Source organism: Gekko japonicus, unplaced genomic scaffold, assembly GCF_001447785.1.
Source record: "Gekko japonicus isolate JY-2015 unplaced genomic scaffold, Gekko_japonicus_V1.1 scaffold2176, whole genome shotgun sequence".
Taxonomy (NCBI): Eukaryota; Metazoa; Chordata; class Lepidosauria; order Squamata; family Gekkonidae; genus Gekko; species Gekko japonicus.
Genome location: NW_015163669.1, coordinates 286,491 through 309,093, shown reverse-complemented (window position 1 = coordinate 309,093; position 22,603 = coordinate 286,491). Strand labels below are relative to the sequence as shown.

Below are 22,603 nucleotides of genomic sequence, written 5' to 3'. Positions count from 1 at the left end.
CTGCTGAGTTTATTTCCAGTCTTGGAGCCCAGCTGGGGGGGTGGGGTCGATCAGTTATAAATAGTTTGGGGTGGGAGAGAACATGTATAGGAGATAATTCATAGGCAGATGAACCTTGCCCCCCCTGCAAATATTTCCCCTGGCCCCATATTTGTGTCACAAGCTAAACACTGGGGAGCGGGGTTTGCAGTGGACACAAAAATTGATTGGCTCTTTCCTCTATAATCTTGTTGTTGTTTGTTCGTATAGTTACTGGGTTGGATCCCATGGTAAATATACCCTAGTGGAGGGTGTATGATTTTCACCAAATCCTCCCTCTTGCTGCAGACCTCCATAAGAACATATGAGAAGCCATGTTGGATCAGGCCAATGGCCCATCTTGTCAGGCCCTCCCACTGTGGCCCTCCAAGCACCAAGAATACAGAGCATCACTGCCCTAGACATAGTGTTCTCTGTATACCTTGTGACTAATAGCCACTGATGGACCTCTGTTCCATATATTTATCCAATCCCCTCTTGAAGCTGTCTATGCTTGTAGCTGCCACAAGTTCCCTTGGCAGTGAATTTTATGTGTTGATTACTCTTTGGATGAAGAGATACTTCCTTTTATGTGTTCTAAACCTACTGCTCATCAGTTTCATAGAGTGCCCACAATTTATTGTATTGTGAGAAAGGGAAAAAAGTACTTCTTTCTCTGCCATCTCTATCCCAGGCATAATTTTGTAAACCAATATGATGTCACACCTCAGTTGTTGTTTCTCCAAGCCAAAAAGCCCTAACCTCTTTAACCTTTCTTCATAGGGAAAGTGTTCCATCTCAATAATTTTAGTTTTCCTTTTTTGCACCTTTTCCAATGCTATAATATCTTTTTTGAGGTGTGGTGACCGGAACTGTAAACAGTATTCCAAATGAGGCTGCACCATTGATTTATACAGGGGCATTATGATACTGGCTGATTTGTTTTCAATTCCCTTCCTAATAAACCCCAGCATAGCATTTGCCTTTTTTTATTGCAGTCACACACTGAGTCAACATTTTCATGAGTTATCTACTGTGACTTCAAGATCTCCCTCCTGGTCAGTTACTGCCAATTCAGACCCCATCACCGTGTATTTATAGCTGGGATTTTTGGGTCCAATGTGCATAACTTTATGCTGCCCATGTTGAACCTTATTTGCCACATTGATGCCCACTCATCCAGCCTCAACAGATCCCTCTGGAGCACCTCACAGTCCTCCCTGGTTTTGCCCACCCTGAAGAACTTAGTATCATCTGCAAACTTAGCCACTTCACGGCTTACTCCCAACTCCAGATCATTAATGAACAAGTTAAAAGCACCAAACCTAGCACGGAGCCCTGTGGTACCCCACTGCTTACCACCTTCCACTGTGAAAAGTGCCCATTTAGACTCACTCTCTGTTTCCTGTTAATTAACCAGTTTTTAATCCACAAGAGAACGTGTCCTCTTATCCCATGACTGCTGAGTTTACTTAGGAGCCTTTGATGAGGAACTTTATCAAAAGCTTTCTGAAAGTCTAGGTAAACAACATCTATTGGGTCACCTTTGTCCACATGTTTGTTCACCCCCTCAAAGAACATCTCTCACCAGGTCTTGGGTATTATTTAGGATCAAGTCCAGGATCGCCTCCCCCTGGCAGGCTCAGTAGCCACCTGCTCCAAGGCATGATCTAGAAACCTATTCTCTTGCTCCCGACATGTACAAATTGACCTATTACAACACAATTATTTTGTCTCGCTGCTTTCCTTAATTCTTTTGCTGTTTTTAAATTGTCCTCTAACCTTTGATCTGGTGGGCAATAACAAACTCCCAGAGTTAAGCTTTCTTTTGGGCACACTATTTCCATTACAGCATTTCTGTAAGTGAATCTATTTCTCTTACATTTTCAGTCTTACTGGACTGTATACCTTCTCTGACATACAGAGCCGCTCCACCTCCAACTCTTCCCTCCCTATCCTTCTGATATAATTTATATCGAGGAATCACTGAATTCCATTGGTTACCATCATCCCACGAAGTTTCTGAAATGCCCACACAGGATGCCTGGGAGCAATGGTGGTGGTGGTGGATTAGGTAAAGGTTCCCTTGCTCGAAAGCCAGTCAAGTCCGACTCTAGGGTTGCAGTGCTCATCTCTGTTTCAAAACCGAAGAGCCAGCGCTGTCCGAAGACGTTTCCGTGGTCATGTGGCCGGCATGACTAAACACCAAGGCGCACGGAACGCTGTTACCTTCCCACCAAAGTGGTAGCTATTTATCTACTTGCAATTTCTTGCTTTCGAACTGCTAGGTTGGCAGGAGCTGGAACTAGAGATGGGAGCTCACTCCATCATGCGGCAACTCGGGTCTCGAACTGCTGAACTACTGACCTTCCACAGCCGGCAGTTCAGCGTTGATGGTTAATGCTAATTTTTCAGGATCTTCAACTCTTCTGCTACTGCCAGGCTGAAAAAGACCCAACATGTTAATGGTTCACTAAGCTTGTTTTTCTTCTATGCTTCTCTTAAAAGAGGGGGGAAAGACACCAAGCCTCCTCTGCACTATTTATGTGGATTTGTTTGTGGGAAGTCTGCTTTCACTACTAGGGACATGTAGTTCTTGGACCATGTAACTTTTCTCATGTTTGCAGACTTAATTTGAAACAAGAATCAGTTTCTGAATGCCAGGTACAAGGACAGTTGAGCCCTGGGATATGTCTGATCCTGTGCAAAGTATCTTTCTCTCACCGCTGTAACCATAGCTGGCATAACAACACACGTCTGGTGCAAGAGATGAAAATGCTCATATAAACCCAGAGTGACAACCCATTATGGAAAATATATGGATGTGTGTGGTTAACATAACCTTTCTGCAAGAAGAATAAAAAGGCAGCTACTTCTCCATGATATATAGAGCAAAGATATATAGTGATGCAAGTACAGTGTAGTTCTATTAACTCAGACAGGAAGTCATTCACGAGCACATTAAATTGCTGTTTAAAATGTTTTAAGCAGCAACACTTGAAGCCATCAGACCTTTGGTCCAGCAAGGTCAGTAAGGTCCGCTCTGATTTGTAGCAACTCCTCAGAGTGTCAGGTCAAGGTCTTCCACATCACCTACTACCTGATCCTTTTGACTGGTGATGCCAGAGATAGAACCTGAGACCTGATTCAAAAGCAGATGCTCTGCCACTCATCACAAAGACAAACTATCAACAGTTGTTCAAAATACTGCCCTGTAATAAGGACCCTCTGCTCCTTGTGCTATGCATCCTCTCCATTAGTACAGATTGGTCCGGCCATCATGGAGACAGCTCTCTCTGTCTCAGGTATTTGAGTCTCTTGGAAACCTTCTGCAGAAATGAAGGGCTGTAATCTTCCCTTTTGTGTGTTGGAGGCCTCCCAAGCAATGTGTCTGAACTGGTCAAGTTATTTGGTTGTGGAGCCAGAAGGAGCTGTTACCTCTTCCTTCCTGGAATGTTATTGATAATAGTTCTTCAGAGGCCTCTGCAACATCTGAGAGCTTCACAGTGATTAACGCACACCATCTGACCCTTTCCAGTCTCTGGAGGCCAGAGGCCATATGGATCATTGTCTCCATTGTACTGATGGCATACCCAGTGGAAGCGATTGTGGTAGGTCATGTGGGAAATTAGCACAGAGCCATTTAACATCTTCTGTCTCTTTTGACAGCTCCCTTGCAGACTACTTTCCCTCCTGTGATGTGCAATTCAAAATTATCATGCATACCATTCCCATAATAAAAGGCTTACTCAAATGCTGTAGATCCAGGTGGGTAGCCATGTTGGTCTGAAGCACTAGAACAAAGTCTGAGTCCAGCGGCACATTTAAGATCAACTTTGTTAATCTTAAAGGTGCCACTGGACTCAAACTTTGTTCAAATGTGCTTTCCCAATGTAATTCATAATGATGGCTGTTGTGCAGGCAGTGCCCCCAGCTGTTCATGCAAAGGAATTACTTTGTGGCACATGAGGTTTGTCTGCATTATAAATGCTTCTCTTCCCCGGCCTAGCACAATGATGTGATGTCATTGTGGCATGCGCTATGCGCATGTGTGCAAAACTCCCAGACCAGAAGCCTCTCGCCCCTGCTAAAAAAGGTAAGGACCTGGCAGCCCTACACCTGACCTGCATGAATCACCCAGGCCTAGCTGCCTGTTACTGTTCAACAGCAGCCAACTCATGAAAACTAGTGTGGTATAGTGGTTAGTGTTTTGGACTAGGATCTGGGATACCCAGGTTCAAATCCCCGTTCTGACATGGAAGCTCACTGAGTGTTCTAGGCCCAGTTGCACATTCTCAGACTAACCTACCTCACACGGCTGTTGTAAGGATAAAATGCAGAAGAGGAGAATGTTGTAAACTGCTTTGGATCCCCATTGTGGGGAAAGGTGAGGTATAAATGAAGTAAATAATATAACTGAAGGTGGGTTGGTCATGGGTGGGAAGGAGAAAAGGAAGCAGAGAAAGTGAAGATGTGGTGGCTGCCAGTAGGAGGAAAAGAAGAAGTAGCATGGAGAAGGGGATACAAGGGAAATTGAGGTGCCTCTCACAAGTCCTTGCAGGTTCCTCAGTATGAAACTGGGCCCGATCCAGCAGCCATCACCAAGCAATTGAACTTGTCCCAACCAAGTGGTTGGAACCGCACAGTTTTTGCATGGAGAGATTGTCGAGGAGAGGAGGGAAAGCTGCAGACAGAGGGTAGATAAAGGTACATTGGCTGGTGGATGGGAGTGAGAGAAGAAACAAGAAAAGAGGAGAGGCTATGGGGGATTCAGGGAAGGGATCGCTATGAGTGGCCCCTTGGTGGCCCTTGTAAGAGCAGAAGGATGGAATATAAATTTGGTAAAAATACAAACTTTGTAAAATAAATAATATTTAAAAAATAAATCAGCTGCGACTTGACAACGCTTTCCACCACCAATGCTTACATATGCTATCTTGGTATATGTGGGTATTTAGTTAAAGAAAACATTGGTTATGTGTTCGTCTAAAGCCCTTTAACGAAAATTATGCTCTGAAAAAGCTCCCTTGGGTTCTATTCCCTTAGTACTAATTATCTCAGAGCAATAAAACTTAGGCATTTTGGCAGGCAATAATAGCAGAAAACCGAGAAAATCAGCCACATACTATTTCATTATTTTTCTGTTTGTTTTCTTTCAGGTGGCCTCCTCATTCCACAACCCTCACCCTCCTTCCATTGTTTGGTGATCTTGTTTTGTCATAAGTCCTTCTGTCACATTAGGATTTACTCTCTTTGCAACTGCAGTTATTTCTCAAAGTGTCCATTAGTGGGTAGATTCAGGTTAGAGTGGCTGGTAATTGTTTTCTCTATTCATTTTATAGATATTAATGAATGTCTGATACTTGGCATTTGTAAAGATGCAGAATGTGTGAACACCCGGGGAAGCTTCCTCTGCACTTGCAAATCTGGCACTATGTTGGATCCATCCCGCAGTCATTGTATCTGTAAGTGCTAAATGATAACCAAGGATAATTTCCCTTTCCTTGTGCATCCTTTTGTAGACATCTAGTATTGGATCCAGGGCAAACTTTTCACTTGCACACATACACACAAGAAAAAGGCCATGGTGGCTGCTTATATTAAGTTAGACTTCTTGTATCCCCCCTTGTGGTTCCATTTGTGCAAAAGTTTATGCGACCAATTTCTGGGCACTGTATTATATAAGATCTTATACAAGTGGAACTGCACTAAGTTAATGTTTCTGGTTGCATATCAGTTGATCCAAGCCCTAGTTTTTCCATACCAATTATTTTGTTAGTTCGTAGGGAGTAACATGGATATGATTACTGGAATGGAGGACAGGAAAGAGGTTTTCTAGGTTTGCCAACTGCAGGTCAGGAAATTCCTGAAGATTTTGGGGGTGGAGACTGGTGAGGGAGGAACCCCAGCGTTATATAATGCCATAGACACCACCCTCTGACACAGCCACTTAATCCATGGGAACTCCCCTCTGTAACATGGATATCAGTTGAAATTCCAGGAAATCTCCAGGCCCCACCTGGAGATTGGCAGTTCTAAGGTTTTCTCTTTTAATTGTGCCCATAATATTAGTGGCAGTCAGACCATCAGGTACACTTTGGTCAAGAGACAGCCTAATTTGTAAATTTGTTTGCCCTTGTGGTCTGAAAATAGATCTTCCAGGCTTAATTTGTAAGTTTGTTTTCCCTTGTGGTCTGAAAATAGATCTTCCAGCTTTGCCTTTGTTCCATTTCCCCTTCATTATAATTTCCTGTGCAATAGGCAGAGAAACCGAGCAAAACAATGTTAGTTATGCCAAAGGCAGAGGAAACTTAATAAACTGAAATAAAAAGCAGCTAAGTTCATCTCCCTTGAATTTTCTGCAGATTTTGCCACCCGTTCTCAATTGAAGGTAACACTTAAGTTTCAGTTGTTAATTCAAATTGGAGTCTTTCAAGATCTTTGTTTTAAGACTGAAATTATGTAGTTCAGTGATATTCAGTGCCTTGAGAGCTACATGTGGGTTAGCCCTTTGACATGCCACCTGTGGCTCTTCTCAGCACCATTCCCCAAAGTGGCACCTGCCCCATGTTTCAGGGAAGCAGGCCAGGCCTTTGCCTGGTGGGGCTTGTGGCTGGCAGTTGGTTCCCACCTTAAAGCAGCTGTTGTCAGAAAAACAGGGAAGTGTGAGCCTCCCTGAGGTGCAGGCCTTATGCCAGGGCTGGAAGTAAATGTGGCTCTTTTTATTGTTGGTAATTGTCACTGTGGCTGTGTGGGAGCCTTGGCGTGAGCACCAGGTGTTTTTTTGTGTGTGATTGTTTTATTAACTAGCTTCTTTGTCAATGAACTGAACAGGAGCTGCCTAGATTAGTATCTAAAACACATCTTTGTTACATTGGCATCACCTGCTCACTTAATGAAATATTTTACAATGTAAATATTATCTTGCAATGCAAATAATAGGAAACTTTTTGCTGATTTACTAAGGACATTAAACTATAATTGAACTTCACCTATAATTTTGATTAGATTTTTGTTTCCTGTGAGACGCTTTGGGAGTTAATTGGGCTGAAAAGTGAGATACAAATATTAAATAAAGAAGTAGTTCAAGATCAGCAAGAAGAGAATGTTGTTTTTAACTTTTCAAGATAGACAGGTGTGTCCAAACGATGAATCCTCCATTCTTGTTTCAGCGGATAAAGCAGTTTCCACAGAGCAGGGGATGTGCTTTCGTTCAGCAGTAGCAGGAGTCTGTGACCTTCCACTTAATCAGCGAATCACTAAACAGATTTGTTGTTGCAGTCGTGTTGGCAAAGGATGGGGAGGAAACTGCGAGAAGTGCCCATTGCCTGGCTCTGGTAAGAATTCTGTTTGTTCTTTGGGACCCAGTTTTTTCCATTATGTCTAATTATTTTAATGTCAGATTCAGGTGGGGCAGCCATGTTGGTCTGAAGCAGCAGAACAAAATTTGAGTCCAGTGGCACCTTTAAGACCAACAAAGACTGTGGTCAGATGTGCCACTTAGCGCAGTTGGGAAGTGGAACTTCACCTATAATTTTGATTAGATTTTTGTTTCCTGTGAGACGCTTTGGGAGTTAATTGGGCTGAAAAGTGAGATACAGATATTAAATAAAGAAGTAGTTCAAGATCAGCAAGAAGAGAATTTTGTTTTTAACTTTTCAAGATAGACAGGTGTGTCCAAACGATGAATCCTCCATTCTTGTTTCAGCGGATAAAGCAGTTTCCACAGAGCAGGGGATGTGCTTTCGTTCAGCAGTAGCAGGAGTCTGTGACCTTCCACTTAATCAGCGAATCACTAAACAGATTTGTTGTTGCAGTCGTGTTGGCAAAGGATGGGGAGGAAACTGCGAGAAGTGCCCATTGCCTGGCTCTGGTAAGAATTCTGTTTGTACTTTGGGACCCAGTTTTTTCCATTATGTCTGGTTATTTTAATGTTAAATTCAGGTGGGGCAGCCATGTTGGTCTGAAGCAGCAGAACAAAATTTGAGTCCAGTGGCACCTTTAAGACCAACAAAGGCTGTGGTCAGACATGCCATTTTGCGCAGTTGGGAAGTGCTCCTAATTTCATCAGTTGTTATTTGACACGGAGATGTTTGATCAGACATCCCAGCATAATCTGTTTTGCTGCAGGCTCAGCCCGTCACTGAACAATCAGGCAGCGTGGTTGGGCAAGGCCCCCCCCCGGGTCTTTTGCACATGCACATAACTGAGGAATCAAACCCCTGCGTGGACATGTCTCTATGCAGGATTTTGTGCATGCGCTTTTCTACTTCCTAGAGTCAAGTCTCCGTTTTGACAGCTTGCCGATCCTTCTGCGGAGCACTTTGATCTCTTTGGTTCACAGTGAGCCACAGTCACCTGACGGAGATCACTCCCTTTCCCACTCATTTTCAGATGTAGCCTGGAGATGGAGACAATTGTGTGGTTATGTGCATATTGTCAAGTGAACAAAAAAAATGACACCAAGTTGGGATGGAATGAGCAGACCATCTCAACAGCTTGAGAGTATACTTGAGTGATCAGACTAGGGGAAATCCGTCCGTGGCCCATTGGCAACTGTTAGGACCAGACTTTCCCCAGCGTCTTTTAACTTCGATTCAGGTGTGGGCCAGAACAGGGTGCCAATGGCTGTGGAATCTTTCATAGATGTTGCTGTCTGAATGTTCACTTTAGATCCATCAGACATCAGCATCTACATTGGATCTAAATGCACTTCTGATCGCAGCCAAAGTTTTATTCACGGTATAAACTTTTGTGGTCAAGCACACTTCATCAGATATTTTAATATTGTGATTCCTTTAATTCTTCTATTTTCTTCACCAGACACCAATGTAAACTCTTTAGATCCTCTGCCAGTCCCTTGGTTTTAAGAAGCCTAATAATTCCCATGTTATGGATTATACAGTTTGGATCTAGCTTCCCCTTGCCCAGGTGTAGTAATCTGATGTGCATTTGGGTTCTCCTAAATTCCTACATGTGCTGTGTCAGATTCAGATTGGAGCAACAGCATTTCCTCTCTTGTTATGCTGTTTTTCTGACCTCGGCAGTATTTGACCCATCTAGGGCCTAACTACACAAGACTGCTATACCATTTTGACAGGGACCAGATTCAGCTCAAGACCACAGGGCAGTGAGAGGAGGGGCTCCTGCCTTCCCCTCCATGTAATTTTCCTGAGCTGAAACAGCCCTCAGGGGAGAGTAATTTACACTGTTTTGGACCTGCGTGTGCATGGAATATTGCATGTGCAGCTCCAAAAGGCAGCAAATAAATTGCATTACCACGGTTGCTTCTAGAATTGAGACAAGCTCTGCCTATCCTTTTTCTCAGAGCTAGCATTTGAATCCTAGAATCCCTGAGATGAATAAAGAATTGTAGCAGAAACATAATTTTTAGCACAGAAATAGGGTTGCCAGCCCCCCCCCCCGAGTCCCCAGTGGGAGGACTTTAGGGAATGTTCTGGGGGGGGGGGCAGGGACAGCCCCAACATTATGATGTCATACAGAAGTGACTTCATCATGTTGGGAATTGGCACCTGCGCTCCAAGCTGCGAATACGCAGCTTGGATTGCAGGTGCGCATCCCCCTTTCTTCCCCAAAGCATTTAAAAGATCCCTTTAAATACTTAGGGGAAGAAGTGGGGGCCAGTGCATGCCTGCACTCCAAGCTGCGAATTCACAGGCATGTGGAGTGCAGGCACACCATGGCCCCCAACTTCTTCTCAAAAGCACTTAGAGGGATGTGGGCCATGTGCTCCCCATCAATCAGCTGAAGGGCCTTTTAAATGTTGTAGGAGGGGAGGCAGAGGAGTAGCTGTCAACGGTCAGGCTTGGGGGCAGGGCTTGGGGCAGGGCTTCTCTCCATCAGCCAGTTGGCCGGTGGCAGATTGGAGCCCTCAAAACGGGGGTAACCCCTGCCAGGACCTGGGGTATGGCAACCCTCAATAGAAGCCATCCTAATCTCCCTTATAAATAAAAGCCGAATGGTGGTGGCACTTCTCTAGAACATTCCACACGCTCCAAAATCAGTTCGCTCTCTGATCTGTCATTCAGAGGGTCTCCCTATCCACTGGCTGCTTTGCCTGAGTCCTGCCTCCAACATTCTAAACATTTTGCTGTTCCTCTCCCTCCCATAGCCAGTCAGAACACAGAGGTTATTTGCATATGCAGCCTCATTGGCCTCTGCCTCGGAACACAGAGGTCATTTACATATGCGACTTGATTGGTTTTTGCCTTTAACATTCTAAACAGTTTTGCTGTTCTGAGGTAAAATGTGTCCAATCTCCAGGTGAGGGCTGGAGATCACTCAGAATTACAACTGCTTTCCGGGTGGCAGAGATCAGTTCCCCTGGAGAAAATGGTGGGCTCTGTATCCTTATATGCTGCTGAGGTGGCCCCCATATGACAGCCAATGTGACGTAGCAGTCAGGGCTTCAGAGCATGGGAGAGGCTGCAGGTGTGTGGGGGGTGGAAAGCTGAAGAGTGAGGGGGAAATAAAGGTAGGTTGATGATTGGCTGGGAAGGAGATAGGGTTGCCAACTCCAGGTGGGAAGTTCCTGGAGATGTGAGGGATGGAGCCTGGAGAGGGTGAGGTTTCAGGAAGTATGGGACCTTGGACAGGTACAAAGCCATAGACTCCACCCTCCAAACCAACTATTCCCTTCTGGGGAACCATCGTTGCCAATCTCCAGGTGAGGGCTGGAGATCACTCAAAATTACAACTGTTCTTTAGGTAGCAGAGATCAGTTCCTCTGGAGAAAATGGTGGACTCAGTGTCATTATAACCTGCTGAGGGCGCCACAGCAAATTGACACTGAGTGTCCAAGGCCGGGGCACCCGCCCAGAGCCTCTTTCTAGAGGCCATTGTATTTATTTCCACAACGGACCTTTTTCCTAGTATTATATATTTATTAATCACTTTAGATTTGTATCCCGCCTAGCCGCGTCAAACTGGCTCAAGGCGGCGATAATATAGTGCTAGGGTTGCCAGGTCCCAATGGCATGCTGGTGGAGGAATGAGAGGGACTTTCTAGGAGTGAGGAGGAGCACTGCAACATGTCTACATCACATGGAAGTGATGTTGGCATGTCAGGGGTGACATTCTCATTTTTGAGCAAAAGTGTATGCGGATGTCATGCGGAAGTGATCAACCTCAAATCATAGAGTTATGCCCAAAAACCAGACCGTCTGCCCCCCCCCCATGTCACTGACATTCCTATCTCACTTCTGGGTGAGATGGGCACATCATGCGACTTTGCTGTTGGGGGGGAATTTCCTCCCGCTGGCCTAGGGCTGCCAGGTCTCATCAACGCACTGGCAAGGGGTGGGAGGGAGCCTTCCAGGAGGGCAGCAGGTCTCCACAATGTGATGATGTCATGCGGAAGTGATGTCATTATACCGGGGACGTCATGTTGCAACGCTCTTGTTTGAGGGCAAAACTCTGTGGTAAGATTGCCCTCAAGCCATAGAGTTTTGCCCAAAAAACAGAGCATCACCATGCAACGTCCCTGATACAATGACATCACTTGCCTGGCAATGTTGCTGTTTGGGGGCAGGTTTCCCCCGCTGGCCAGCTTGCTAGTGGTGGGCAGGAGCCCACAAAACCGGGCAACCCCCCACCCCCAACTGGGTAATGCTGTCCAAGAGGAAAATTTGTCTGTTTCCTTGTTTCTAACCTGTTAATACAAAGTCTTTATTCTTTCTACAATAGCAGCCAGCAAGGGCTTAGGCCATAGGAATCGTTTTAGAATTTCTTGTTATATAATTTAAGGGTGGGAAAATGAAAATCTAAGAGGAATGTGCATATTTACATGTGGGATAATTAACTTTGCAAAAGGCCCTTTCAGATGTGAGCAACAGCTACACTGCCAAAGCATGAAAAGGTTGCTTGGGCTTGCAGCAGTATGGCTATTTGTTTGACCCTTGACTCTTTTGCAGCCTGAATGGGCAGCGTTATATCCCTTTGGCCTTCTCTGTCTTGTAGCTCTTTGAGAGAGGAATGAATGGCTAAGTGGGAGTTTCCCTGTGGTTTTATTTTCTTGTCAGCTCTAAGGCAAGGAACAGATGCAGTTTCTAATGTCTGCTAACACTAGATTAGATCTACTAACAACACAGCAAGCCTTGCAAACATGTTTTGTTTTGTTGCTCGAAACTTCCCATCTTCAGTTATGGCTCCAAGTGGGCATAGTCTATACATGTTCTACCCGTATCGGAGAAATATATTTAAATTGTGGAAGATACTTAATACACTAAAGGAGAAATGTGTTCCAACATTTCTTACCCAGTGGGTGAAAAAAATTGCTTCCCCTACTGAAAGAGATTTGCAGAAATATTTGTGTGCCCTCAGCTATTTCCTTCTATTTGTGGTTTCATCTTTTTTTGTATCTTCAAATTTATATCTCACCATCTTACTTTATTGCAGAAGCCTTTAAGGAGATTTGCCCTGCAGGGCATGGCTACACCTATTCCAGCTCTGACATACGAATGTCCATGAGAAAGGCAGAAGCAGATGAACTTCCACTCAGTTCAGAGGAGCAGGGGGGGAAAAGCGACAGGGCTCCTGACTGGATAACAAGAAAGCAGCAACTGCAGGAGGTCTTGAATGGTGCTGTCACTGACACACTATCCCAGACTGACCTCTCAGCTGGAAAGGGTAAAGTAACATTTGTATGGATCCACCTGGAGTGAATAAATTCTTATTTATTTATTTAGATATTTATACCATGCTTTTCTCCCCACTGGGGTCCCAAAGCAGCTTACAACATAGTTCTCAACTCTTCCATTTTATCCTTACAACTGCAACCCTGTGAGATAATTATAGTTACTGGGAGAGAATGACTGGTCCAATGTCACCCAGTGAGCTTCCATGGCAGAATGTGGATTCAGACCTAGGACTCCCAGATACTAGCCTGATATTACATTACATTACATTACACATTTGACTTATATACTGCTCCTTCCGGGAGGCTCGGAGCGGTTTACATAGACATTTAAATTACCTAACTAGGGCCACAGTGCAAGGGGAGGGGTGAGTGCCTACCAGGCACCTAAGCAGCCGTGATCTTCTTCTTACGTTGTTCTTTCCGTGGCGGGGTCTTGCTGTATTCAGGCGACGGTGTCTCGGCGGAGGTCTTCTCTCTCTCACATCGACTCCTTCTGGGGTGGTCCTTACGGTGCGTGGCGGCACGATGGCTGCAACTGCTGGTCTCCATCCCGCATGCCATGCCTGCTCTCTAATTCAAAGTGTTTTGCAGAGTTGCTGAATTCCCACAAGACTTTCTGATTTTTAGCCAAAGAGTACATTAAGACTACTTTGTGTGGTTCATCTTTTTCCCCCCTTCAGTATACTGATAACACTGGGCACTGCCATTTTTAATTATCTTATGGATTTTAAGTTGAATATTGTAATATGTTTTTAATATTGTAAATCTGCATTAACTGCAGATACATATATGCTGTTACCCACCCTGAGCCTACAATGTGGGGAGGGTGGGCTATAAGTCTAATGAAATAAATAAATAAATAAATTTTATTATTTATTTCATTCGATTTCTTAATCACCCTTCCCCGCTTGTGTGGGGCTCAGGGCAGTTTACAACAACATAAAATCCAAAACAATTTTAAAACCAGTTAAAACTACAGAATTCAGTATTAAAACATTCATTTTAGTTTTACTTCTTCTACTGAATTTCTCTAATACCTTTTAATATGTTTCCAAAGGAGTTTACAGTTTTAAACTAAAATAACAATATCATAAAAACAGTTAAAAAATGAAAACTGAAGAATAACAAAATAGCTCAGCAGGGGGGGAACCTTCTGAAAAGAAGTTTAGTTCCCCAAAGGAAAAAGAAATGTCTTTACTAGCTGTGAAAAGATGACTCACAGTACAATTCTGTGCACAGTTGCACCAGTCTAAATCCATTCAAGTCAATGGGCATCGACTGAAATAAGTCTGCATAGGATTATAAAAGTAAAAGGTAAAGGCTTCCCTTGCTTGAAAGCCAGTTGAATCCGACTCTAGAAGAAGAAGAAGAGATTGGATTTATACCCCGCCCTTCACTTGGAGTCTCAGAGTGGCTTACAAACTCCTTTCCCTTCCCCTCCCCACAACAGACACCCTGTGAGGTGGGTGGGGTTGAGAGAACTCTGACACAAACTGCTCTTTTTCAAGGACGGCTGTGCCAGAGCTTGTGACTGACCCAAGGTCACATCAGCAGGTGCAAGTGGAGGAGTGGGGAATCAAACCCGGTTCTCCCAGATTAGAGTCCGCACACTTAACCACTACACCAGACTGGTTCTCTCTAGGGGGCAGTGCTCATCTCTGTTTGGAAGCCGAAGAGCCAGCACTGTCCGAAGATGTTTTCATGGTCATGTGGCCAACATGACTAAATGTTGAGGCACACGGAATGCAATACCACTGAAGCAATACCTATTTATCTACTTGCAATTCCTTGCTTTTGAACAGCTAGGTTGGCAGGAGCTGGGGCCAAAGATGGGAGCTCACTCCGTCATGCAGCACACTCGGGTCTCAAACTGTCGAGCGACCAGACAATGGCTTGGATCTTGCCTAGAATTTTCCTAGGCACAGGGAGAGTGTCAGTTTTCACTGATTTTCCCCCAAGCTATTTCTGGGGGGCCCCATCACCCAGGAGCAACATTTGGGTGGACATTTTGGGTTGCCGTGGAAAGGGAAAATCAGCAAAAATCACTCCTCACTGCACTCATGGAAATTCTAGGTGGGATCCAAGCCAATATTACAGGGCAGTGCTACATATCTGGGATTATCCATGCATGTGTGTTGTGCACATAGAATGCAGGCACAATCATATCCATATTGAGGCCGCCATTTGCCTGATGGCCTTGTAAGTCCTCTTCTTTTAAGTCCTGCCATTTTCAGTGTGTTAACAATAATGCTTGTCACATTTACAGAACAGTCTGTTTATTTTATTTTAATAACCCCTTCAACAGCTCTGTAAGGTAGGTGGCAAGAAGGAATCCCATGACACCTTTGAGGAAGTGTGGGAAAATAAACTAATATTAATATTACCATATTTTAGTTGGGAGGCTGATGTCAAGACAACTGAGGTCCCGAAGGCCACCAAGCAAGCTCAAGTCTTGAGGGATGATTGTATTGGCTTATGCCATGGGAGAGACCCCTCAGTGGGAAAATGTGACATAGCATTTGGGTAAATCTAGTAGAGGCTTTGGGACTGAATTTCAAACGGCCCCCCCCCCCCCCAATTCTTGTTGCCACCGTGGGACCAGGACAGACTCCTGAAGAAGTAGCCTCTGATCCTTGGATCTGAGTAGCAGCATAGCCATGGGAGAGCCATACTTGCTGCCACTGCTGAGGACAATAAGCTCCAGAGGCAAAGCCTCTTTAGCTTGTCCTGGTAGCACATGGGCAGCAAGGATGGGAGAAGTAGGGTTGCCAGGCCCCCTCATTGCTCCGGCAGGGAGATTGGGGGGCATTCTGGGGGTGGGTGGGGATGCCTAACCTGCCCCCAAGAGCAACCACCTGCCTGGCCACCCCTCTCCCTCCCCTCCTGCCCAATTTAAAGGTCTTCAGCTGATCGGCGGGGACCACATAGCCTGTCAATCAGCTGGAAATCCAGCAATTCTGCGTAGTCCAAAGCAGAGTTGCACCCTTATAGGACTTCACAGACAGTGAAGACTGTTAACTCTGCTTGGTACTGCACTCCAATGGTTAATTAATGCAAAAATCAAAATATGGATATGGAATCCTTTAAGAACTGCTGGATGAAGCTTGAGCTAAGTGAGAGTATCAATTATAACACCAGTGAAACCCCGGGACACATCTCTTCAACGTTACAAATTCTCACTTTGAACCTCTTTCGTGTTTTATTAGTATGATAAAATAATAAATTCTTCAATGGAAATATGTTGTTGCCTTGCTGTTGAGGTAGCTTGTCATCAGAAGTATAGATTCTAACATGACTTGAAAGACTCTGTCAACAGTAGATTCAGAAAAATAGTAACTGTTTTGTAACCAAAAAGGTAGAACTTCAGGTGGTAAGGGGTGAATTATTTTAACTGCCTTTTTAAAGCACCTTATGTCATTCCATAACTAATGGATACAGGCTTTTTACACTGCTGTCAATAAATATTCCAGAGAATTCCCAAAGGCCCTCTAGAAGTGCAGGGAAAGTAAAAATTGAGGTTATCTTCAAAGTAGCCTTTGCTAAAGAGGGTCTGTCTAGTATGTTTTATTTCCCTGACATTTTTAAATAAATATTTTGTCAAAGTAACACTAACAACGAAATAAGGTTGCTGGACTTGTCTCCTCTCCCCACCCCACCACCAGCCACCAATATTGATGACCAGAAAATGTCTTTAGTCAGTCATCATTTTGAAGTGTGTGTGAGCAGGTCTACAGCCATAACTTTTAACAAAAATATTAATAGAAGTTTTCTGGCCATCGGTATTAAGCAGGTCCATCTGCGTTTTTAATTGAGAAAGAATGTATACTGAATCATATTGGGGGGTGGGGATGGAGAAGGGATGCTATTTTCTTATCCAACTGTTGTTTCTTTTCCTGTACTTTTTTTTGCAGCTGTTCGATCCTAGGGATGAGCAGACTCCTTACCATTTTGGTTAGGATTTGTTCTGTCTTGAATTTTGTGCCCCGATGATGTTCTGTTAAATTTCACAGAACTTTGAAGAGTACAACCTAATGAAAGAATGCTGTTCACCGTTTCCCTGGGAAGAAAGCAGTCCCAGGGATCCTGGGGAAAATGTGCCCATGGATTGGCAACAACAGCTGCAAAATAACTGGTCTCTTTAAAACTCGCTCTGTGTACTAGAAAATGAAAACATTAAAAATTATATATTTCGGTGCACAAAAAGCTAATTTTGAACTTCAAAGAGATTTCTATTCATGCTTTTGTTTCTCTGTTGCAGAAGTGCACAATTCCATTCTTCTGTATTGTAGAGAAAAACTGCTTTGATATTCTAGGGAAAATACTTCAGAATTAGCCCATTGTGTACTGAAAAATTAAAAGTATGAAGTCAAATACAAAGGAAATAGAAGAGCAGCTTTGAAGGGGATTGTTTCTGTTGTCTCTCCATGCAACAGAACAGGTATACTTTCCCTGGGATCCTTGAATCTCACGGTCACAGAAGTTCACATCTATAGGTCCTCACAGAATATTTTCCTGTGGAGATCAAGGTCACTGAAGACAGTAGGGGGGAAATGAGGGATAAATAAAAAATGCAAATCCTTTCTGAGCTGCACATCAGATCTTCCATAGTTTGATCCGAAGAGTAGTCTGTGAGGGAAGGATCAAGATTTGATCATGAAATCTTCCCCTATTGGATTTCCTAGTCATCCCTATTTAATTCATCTTCCTGTCCAAAATCTGTTGTGCAAGTCCTTCTGCCAACTGATCATCATTAACCAGGCTTTTTGCTCCTTTCCTCTGGCTCCCCAGTGCTCTAGTATGGAATCATTTGCTGATGATTCATCAATGGGTGCTAACTGTTAGAGGAGGGCCTAGAGCTATTACCGGTAAATATTCTCAAGAGCTTGAAACTAACCCTTCCTAGCTGAAAGGAGGGGACAGGTATGTGCATGTGAGGTGGGGGAAATCAGTTTGCATCTTGCCAAAAATCTCAATGGATGGAAGGATTTTCATCAGTGAAATGAGACTTCCTTGCCTCCCCCCTCCTGCTCAAGCCAATACCCCCAAAATGCTACTCCTTGGGGACAGGGAACCACCAGGAGCAGCATGAGGAGGGAGTTGGAAGTCTGCACTAAAAGGAGGAAATCCCTGCCCTTTGCATCAGCAGCAATTCTCTGCAGGATCCAACACATCATCATGTTTGAATCTGGGACAGGCAGAGAGAAAAGCAGAAAGGGAAAACTGTAAGTTCACTAAAGCACCTTAGGTATAGGATCTCTTTCTTTCTCTAGTGATCTGACATGGAATAGCAGATCTGCTGCCCTCTAGGAGTGCTTGCTTACTTCCAGCTATGCTATGTGTGTATTTGCAAGTATTACAAAAAATGCCACGAGTTTTCAGTGCCCTGTCATCCAAAAGGGACCAATTAATGTAGCAATGTTACTGGAACTTCTCATGGCTCAGGGATGTGGGGAGCATGTAACAATGCAATATACTTAACAGGGCATCACTGAAGAAGAAAGTTCTTTCCACTGGGAAAATTTCCACTTGGCTTTGTGAATCCTGCATGGTCTGCGTACAGTCAATGATTGTATTTGTATTTCGCAGGACACAGATGATGTTACCCAAGAACCTGACAGTGACCCAGGTAAATGCAGAGTAAATTGTTGGATCTGGCATCAGTAAATATACAAGGATGAGGGTGTTGCCATGCCATGCCAATGATCTTGCTGCTGGGGAGAATGCAAAATCTGTTCTCCCTTTCTAGAGGAATACATTCTGTTTTTACAACATAGGTTCTGCTGGCAGAAGAGCAGGGCAGCAATGGAATCCACTGGTCCTGGAAATGCTGTCTCCTCCATCGAATACTGTGCAGAAAGGACTGCATTCTCTTAATTGAGCTGAGGAAGTCAGCTTTCCATTACTGCATAAATTCTTTCTTTTAGTTTTGTGTGGTATAAGAATGCCAAACAATGAACAACGGGGAAAAGGTGGTCACCCTATTACACAAAATAATATAGAGCTGACTAAAAATTACTGTGTATAAGGATCCTTGAAATAAAGATGCATAACACCAACTCCAGTACACGTGATGGTGTACAAATGCCGTCACAAAATAATATAGAGCTGACTAAAAATTGCTGTGTATAAAGATCCTTGAAATAAAGATGCATAACACCATCTCCAGTACACGTGATAGTGTACAAATGCTGCCAATGGGTCAAATTGCTAGGATTTATTCCATAGAGAAAATAAACTTGTAAAATTCCAGTGCACAAATCAATGACCACATACAATAAGAAAATGCTCAATACTATATTTTAGTATAAGTAAGAAAATAATTAGGAGTATCATATATATTCTCAATACATTATTAGGAGTGATTACCAGAGTGATCATGTTTTCATATTGTTATGTGTAGTTGTGCATTTTTGTTAGAATTGTAAATTGAGAATAGTTATAAATAATGTCAATATTGGACATAAAAAGTAGCTTGTGTGCAACCATCTGCAGACTTTGCAGAGTGGATTTTTCCTGGTTCCCCATCCTGCTGCAGCCCACTGAACCCCCCTTCTCAGAAATTTGTTCCGGGGGGGTTTCAGTGTATGGATTTTCAGCAACAGTATAGGGAGCAAAGTGGGGATCTGCAGTGGGAGGGGGGAGCTGGCAACAACCTCCAGACTCTCTTCTGCAAATGGAAATGCCATTCAATTGGAGGAACTGATGTATTGATAATATGTGTGTCACAGAGAGTTTTCTCATTGTGTGCTATCAACAATTATGTATTGGGTTAGGTTGTATTCATGCTTCTTCACCATAGTAATGTATTTATAAATAGACATTTTAACTGATCACTGTGTTTATAACATATAGTGTAATAAGCATTCTGTACACCCGGTGTGCTTCAGAAGTTGGCTAGGGTGTTATGCTTCTATTCTCCATCACAGTAAATATGCTCACCAAAAAGATTTGATAAATTAATTAGACATTAATAGGACAATTTAATGGCAAACATGTCTCCAGACCCTTAGATACTTCCCCTTGCTATTTACTCTGTATTGTGAAGTTAGAGGAGTGTAATATATTGTGATATCAGCATTATACAGGCTTATTCTGTGTGATGTAGCGGTTGAAGTGTCAGGCTAGGATCTGGGAGTTTGAATCCCCGCACTGCCTTGGAGGCTTGCTTGGTTGACCTTGAGCCAGTCACATTCTCTGAGCTAAGAAACGCCAGGCTGCCTGGCACCCCTGAGAGCTTTGGAGGTGGGCCAAAGTTCAGATGTGACATTGTGCTACATGTTGACATCAAATGTGGGCTGAACATCAGCCAACAGTCTGGAAACTGTCCAGAGTGTTGGCTGACATCACAAGCTGGTTTTCACCCAGACATAACCTCGACACAGCACAGTGTCATTTCCACCCCAAACTGTTCTCCTGTTGGCCCCAAAGGGAAAGGCAGGTGAGAGAGCCCAGCAGAAGAAGAATGTCCACCCAAACTGGGGAAATAACTTGCTGTCTCTCAGCCAAACTTACTTCACAGGGTTGCTGTGAAGATAAAATGGAGGAGAGGAAAGCAATGTAAGCCATCTCAACAAAGGAGAAATGCAAGATATAATAAATAAATCACTCTGAAGATGAGAATAAGATGATGATGATGATGATGATGATGATGATGATGATGATGATGATGATGATGATGATGATGATTTCATTTCTATACCGATCATAGCCGAAGCTCTCTGGGTGGTTTACAACAAATATACAAACAATAAAATACAATAGATAGAAATGTTAAGAATTAAGCATTAATCTAAGATAACATAATAGGCCTGAGCCAAAAAGACCTGACCTAAAGTGAAGGAAAGCACTTGGCTAATCATATCAGGCCCGTGCATGACCAGGGAATTCTTTAAAGACCTGCGCAAAGAGGGTTGTCTTAACCTGGCACCAAAAAGATGGCAAATTTGGTGCCTGGTGGGCTGCAGCAAGGAGGTTGTTCAAAAGTCGGGGGGGGGGGCTCACATAGGATTGTAGCCTTCATGATACTGGGCAGTAACAATCTCTTTTATCCCTTACAGTCTATATGGTAGAAGTTTCTCCTCATTCTCCTGCCCAGCCATTTCCAGGAGTTGTAGGGGAGGATGCTGCTCCAGTAGATGAAGCAACACTGTTTCCAGGTATGCCAGCCAGCCTCTGTCTTTTTGTTGTTCCTAGAATGGCAGACTTGGAAGGCATTAGCAGGCCTTCGTCTCTGTCCAAAGGCAGGAGAATCCATTGACAAGTCACTCTACAGATCAACTCTTACAAGCCAGAAGATCCCAGCATGTCACAAACAGAGTAGATGCGGCACTCCAGATTATACTTTGAGTCCAAGGGGACAAGACGAGATATGAATATTTTAAATACATAATTCTTAAAAATGAATCACTCATATAAAGGAACACAGATATGTGTTGCACAAGAAGTTACTGATCTTCAGTAAAATCAAATGTAGCAATCTCTGGTTTTAAGGCATTTTTTTAATTTCAAAGAAAATTTACATTGGCTAGCGTATACATTCTATTCTAAAATGTCTTCTGCTTTCTATTCCATGCTGACAATACTCACAAACAATACTGTTGACTAATACTAATGGTTGTTGTTGTGTATTAATGTTGCTTTGAAAATACTTGTCATCTTGCCGTGCTGCCTTTTCTGTCCTGATCTGAGAGAATGCCATAAACATTTTTGCCAGATCCCCATAGAGCAGTGGTCTTCAACCTTTTTGGTATGGTGACCCACAAGTCCAAATTTACTTGTTAAGGTGGCCCACTTTAAAAAAATCCAGAGCATTTCGAGCTTCCAGTTTTGGCAACTCACGGGTCAGACGTGTCCCATCGAGCTCTGATGGGGACACGCTAAGACACGGCATACAGGAGAGGTCCCGGATGGGTCCGGGGGCCCCCAGAGTCCTTGTAGGGGACTTCTGGCCTGGAGTGGCGCCGCCCACCCCCCCAGAGTCCTTTTAGGGGACTTCTGGCCTGGAGTGCTGAGGAGAGCCCCTTCCGAGGCGATGGCTGAGGAATTGGGGCTCTCCTTACTCTGAGAGGTCTTGCTGCCGTGAAGCCGTCATGGCGACTAGAGCTGGCTACCGGAGGAAGCAGACAATCGATCCAGCGTGAATGATCTCCTACAGTAACTTAAAGGCAATACAACTGTGAGTTAACCGATCCCCTCTACAAGCAGCTGAGTCTTTAAGGTAAACGGCAGCAATTCATGAGATAAGCGGCAGGCGGGGGAGGAGTTGGGGATTCCCCCCCCCTAAATTAAATAGTTCCTGAATGATAAACTGAGAGGAAAAAAGTGAAACTGACCGTGAGAGACAGCAAGCGAGACTAAAAGGTGCAAAATAGTCCAAAGCGTTTTTAAATCTGAAAACTTTCATTTTAACTTTAAAAACTTTCTCCTTGTGTAAACAATGTCTGGTAGAGGGAGAAGAATGGCACCGGAAAAGAAGCCTCTCACAGGAAATAATCAACCAACAACTCCCTCCCAGACACAGGAAGCAGCTGCTGACTTTCCTAATATGCTGGCACTGGCATTGCGCCCTCTGCTGGAGCAGATGTCAAATATCAACAACAAGCTGGATGGAGTCCAAAAGTAATTGACACGGATGGATAAAAGAGCAGATGATACTGAAAAAGCCATTAAGAAATTTGAGACAAAAACAAAAGATATTAAACAAAAACTGGAAGAAGTGGAAAAAGAGAGAATCTCAGATAAAGGTCAACTGTTGCAGCTTCAAATGGAAAGATCAATGTATGTCTTGCGCTTTCAAGGCATTCCAGAACATAAAGGAGAAAATTTAAAAGGACTTTTAAGCGAAGCATTAGCACCAATGACAGAACTTAAACGAGATGTACTGCAAAACGATATGGATCTGACTTATCAGACCTACTCAGATTTCAT

The 22,603-nt window shown here is 43.7% G+C and overlaps 1 protein-coding gene across 1 annotated transcript in view; it reads left to right on the top strand.

The window, feature by feature from the left end:
* The first annotated feature begins 4,059 nt into the window (after nucleotides 1-4,059).
* Nucleotides 4,060-22,603, top strand: part of LTBP2 (latent transforming growth factor beta binding protein 2) — a 67,835-nt gene continuing 49,291 nt past the window's right edge. Inside the window, 7 exon segments of the mRNA XM_015407741.1 lie at nucleotides 4,060-4,114; nucleotides 5,361-5,483; nucleotides 7,191-7,355; nucleotides 12,436-12,671; nucleotides 13,925-13,939; nucleotides 18,263-18,302; nucleotides 20,734-20,832. Coding sequence (XP_015263227.1) covers nucleotides 4,060-4,114; nucleotides 5,361-5,483; nucleotides 7,191-7,355; nucleotides 12,436-12,671; nucleotides 13,925-13,939; nucleotides 18,263-18,302; nucleotides 20,734-20,832 — 733 coding nt within the window.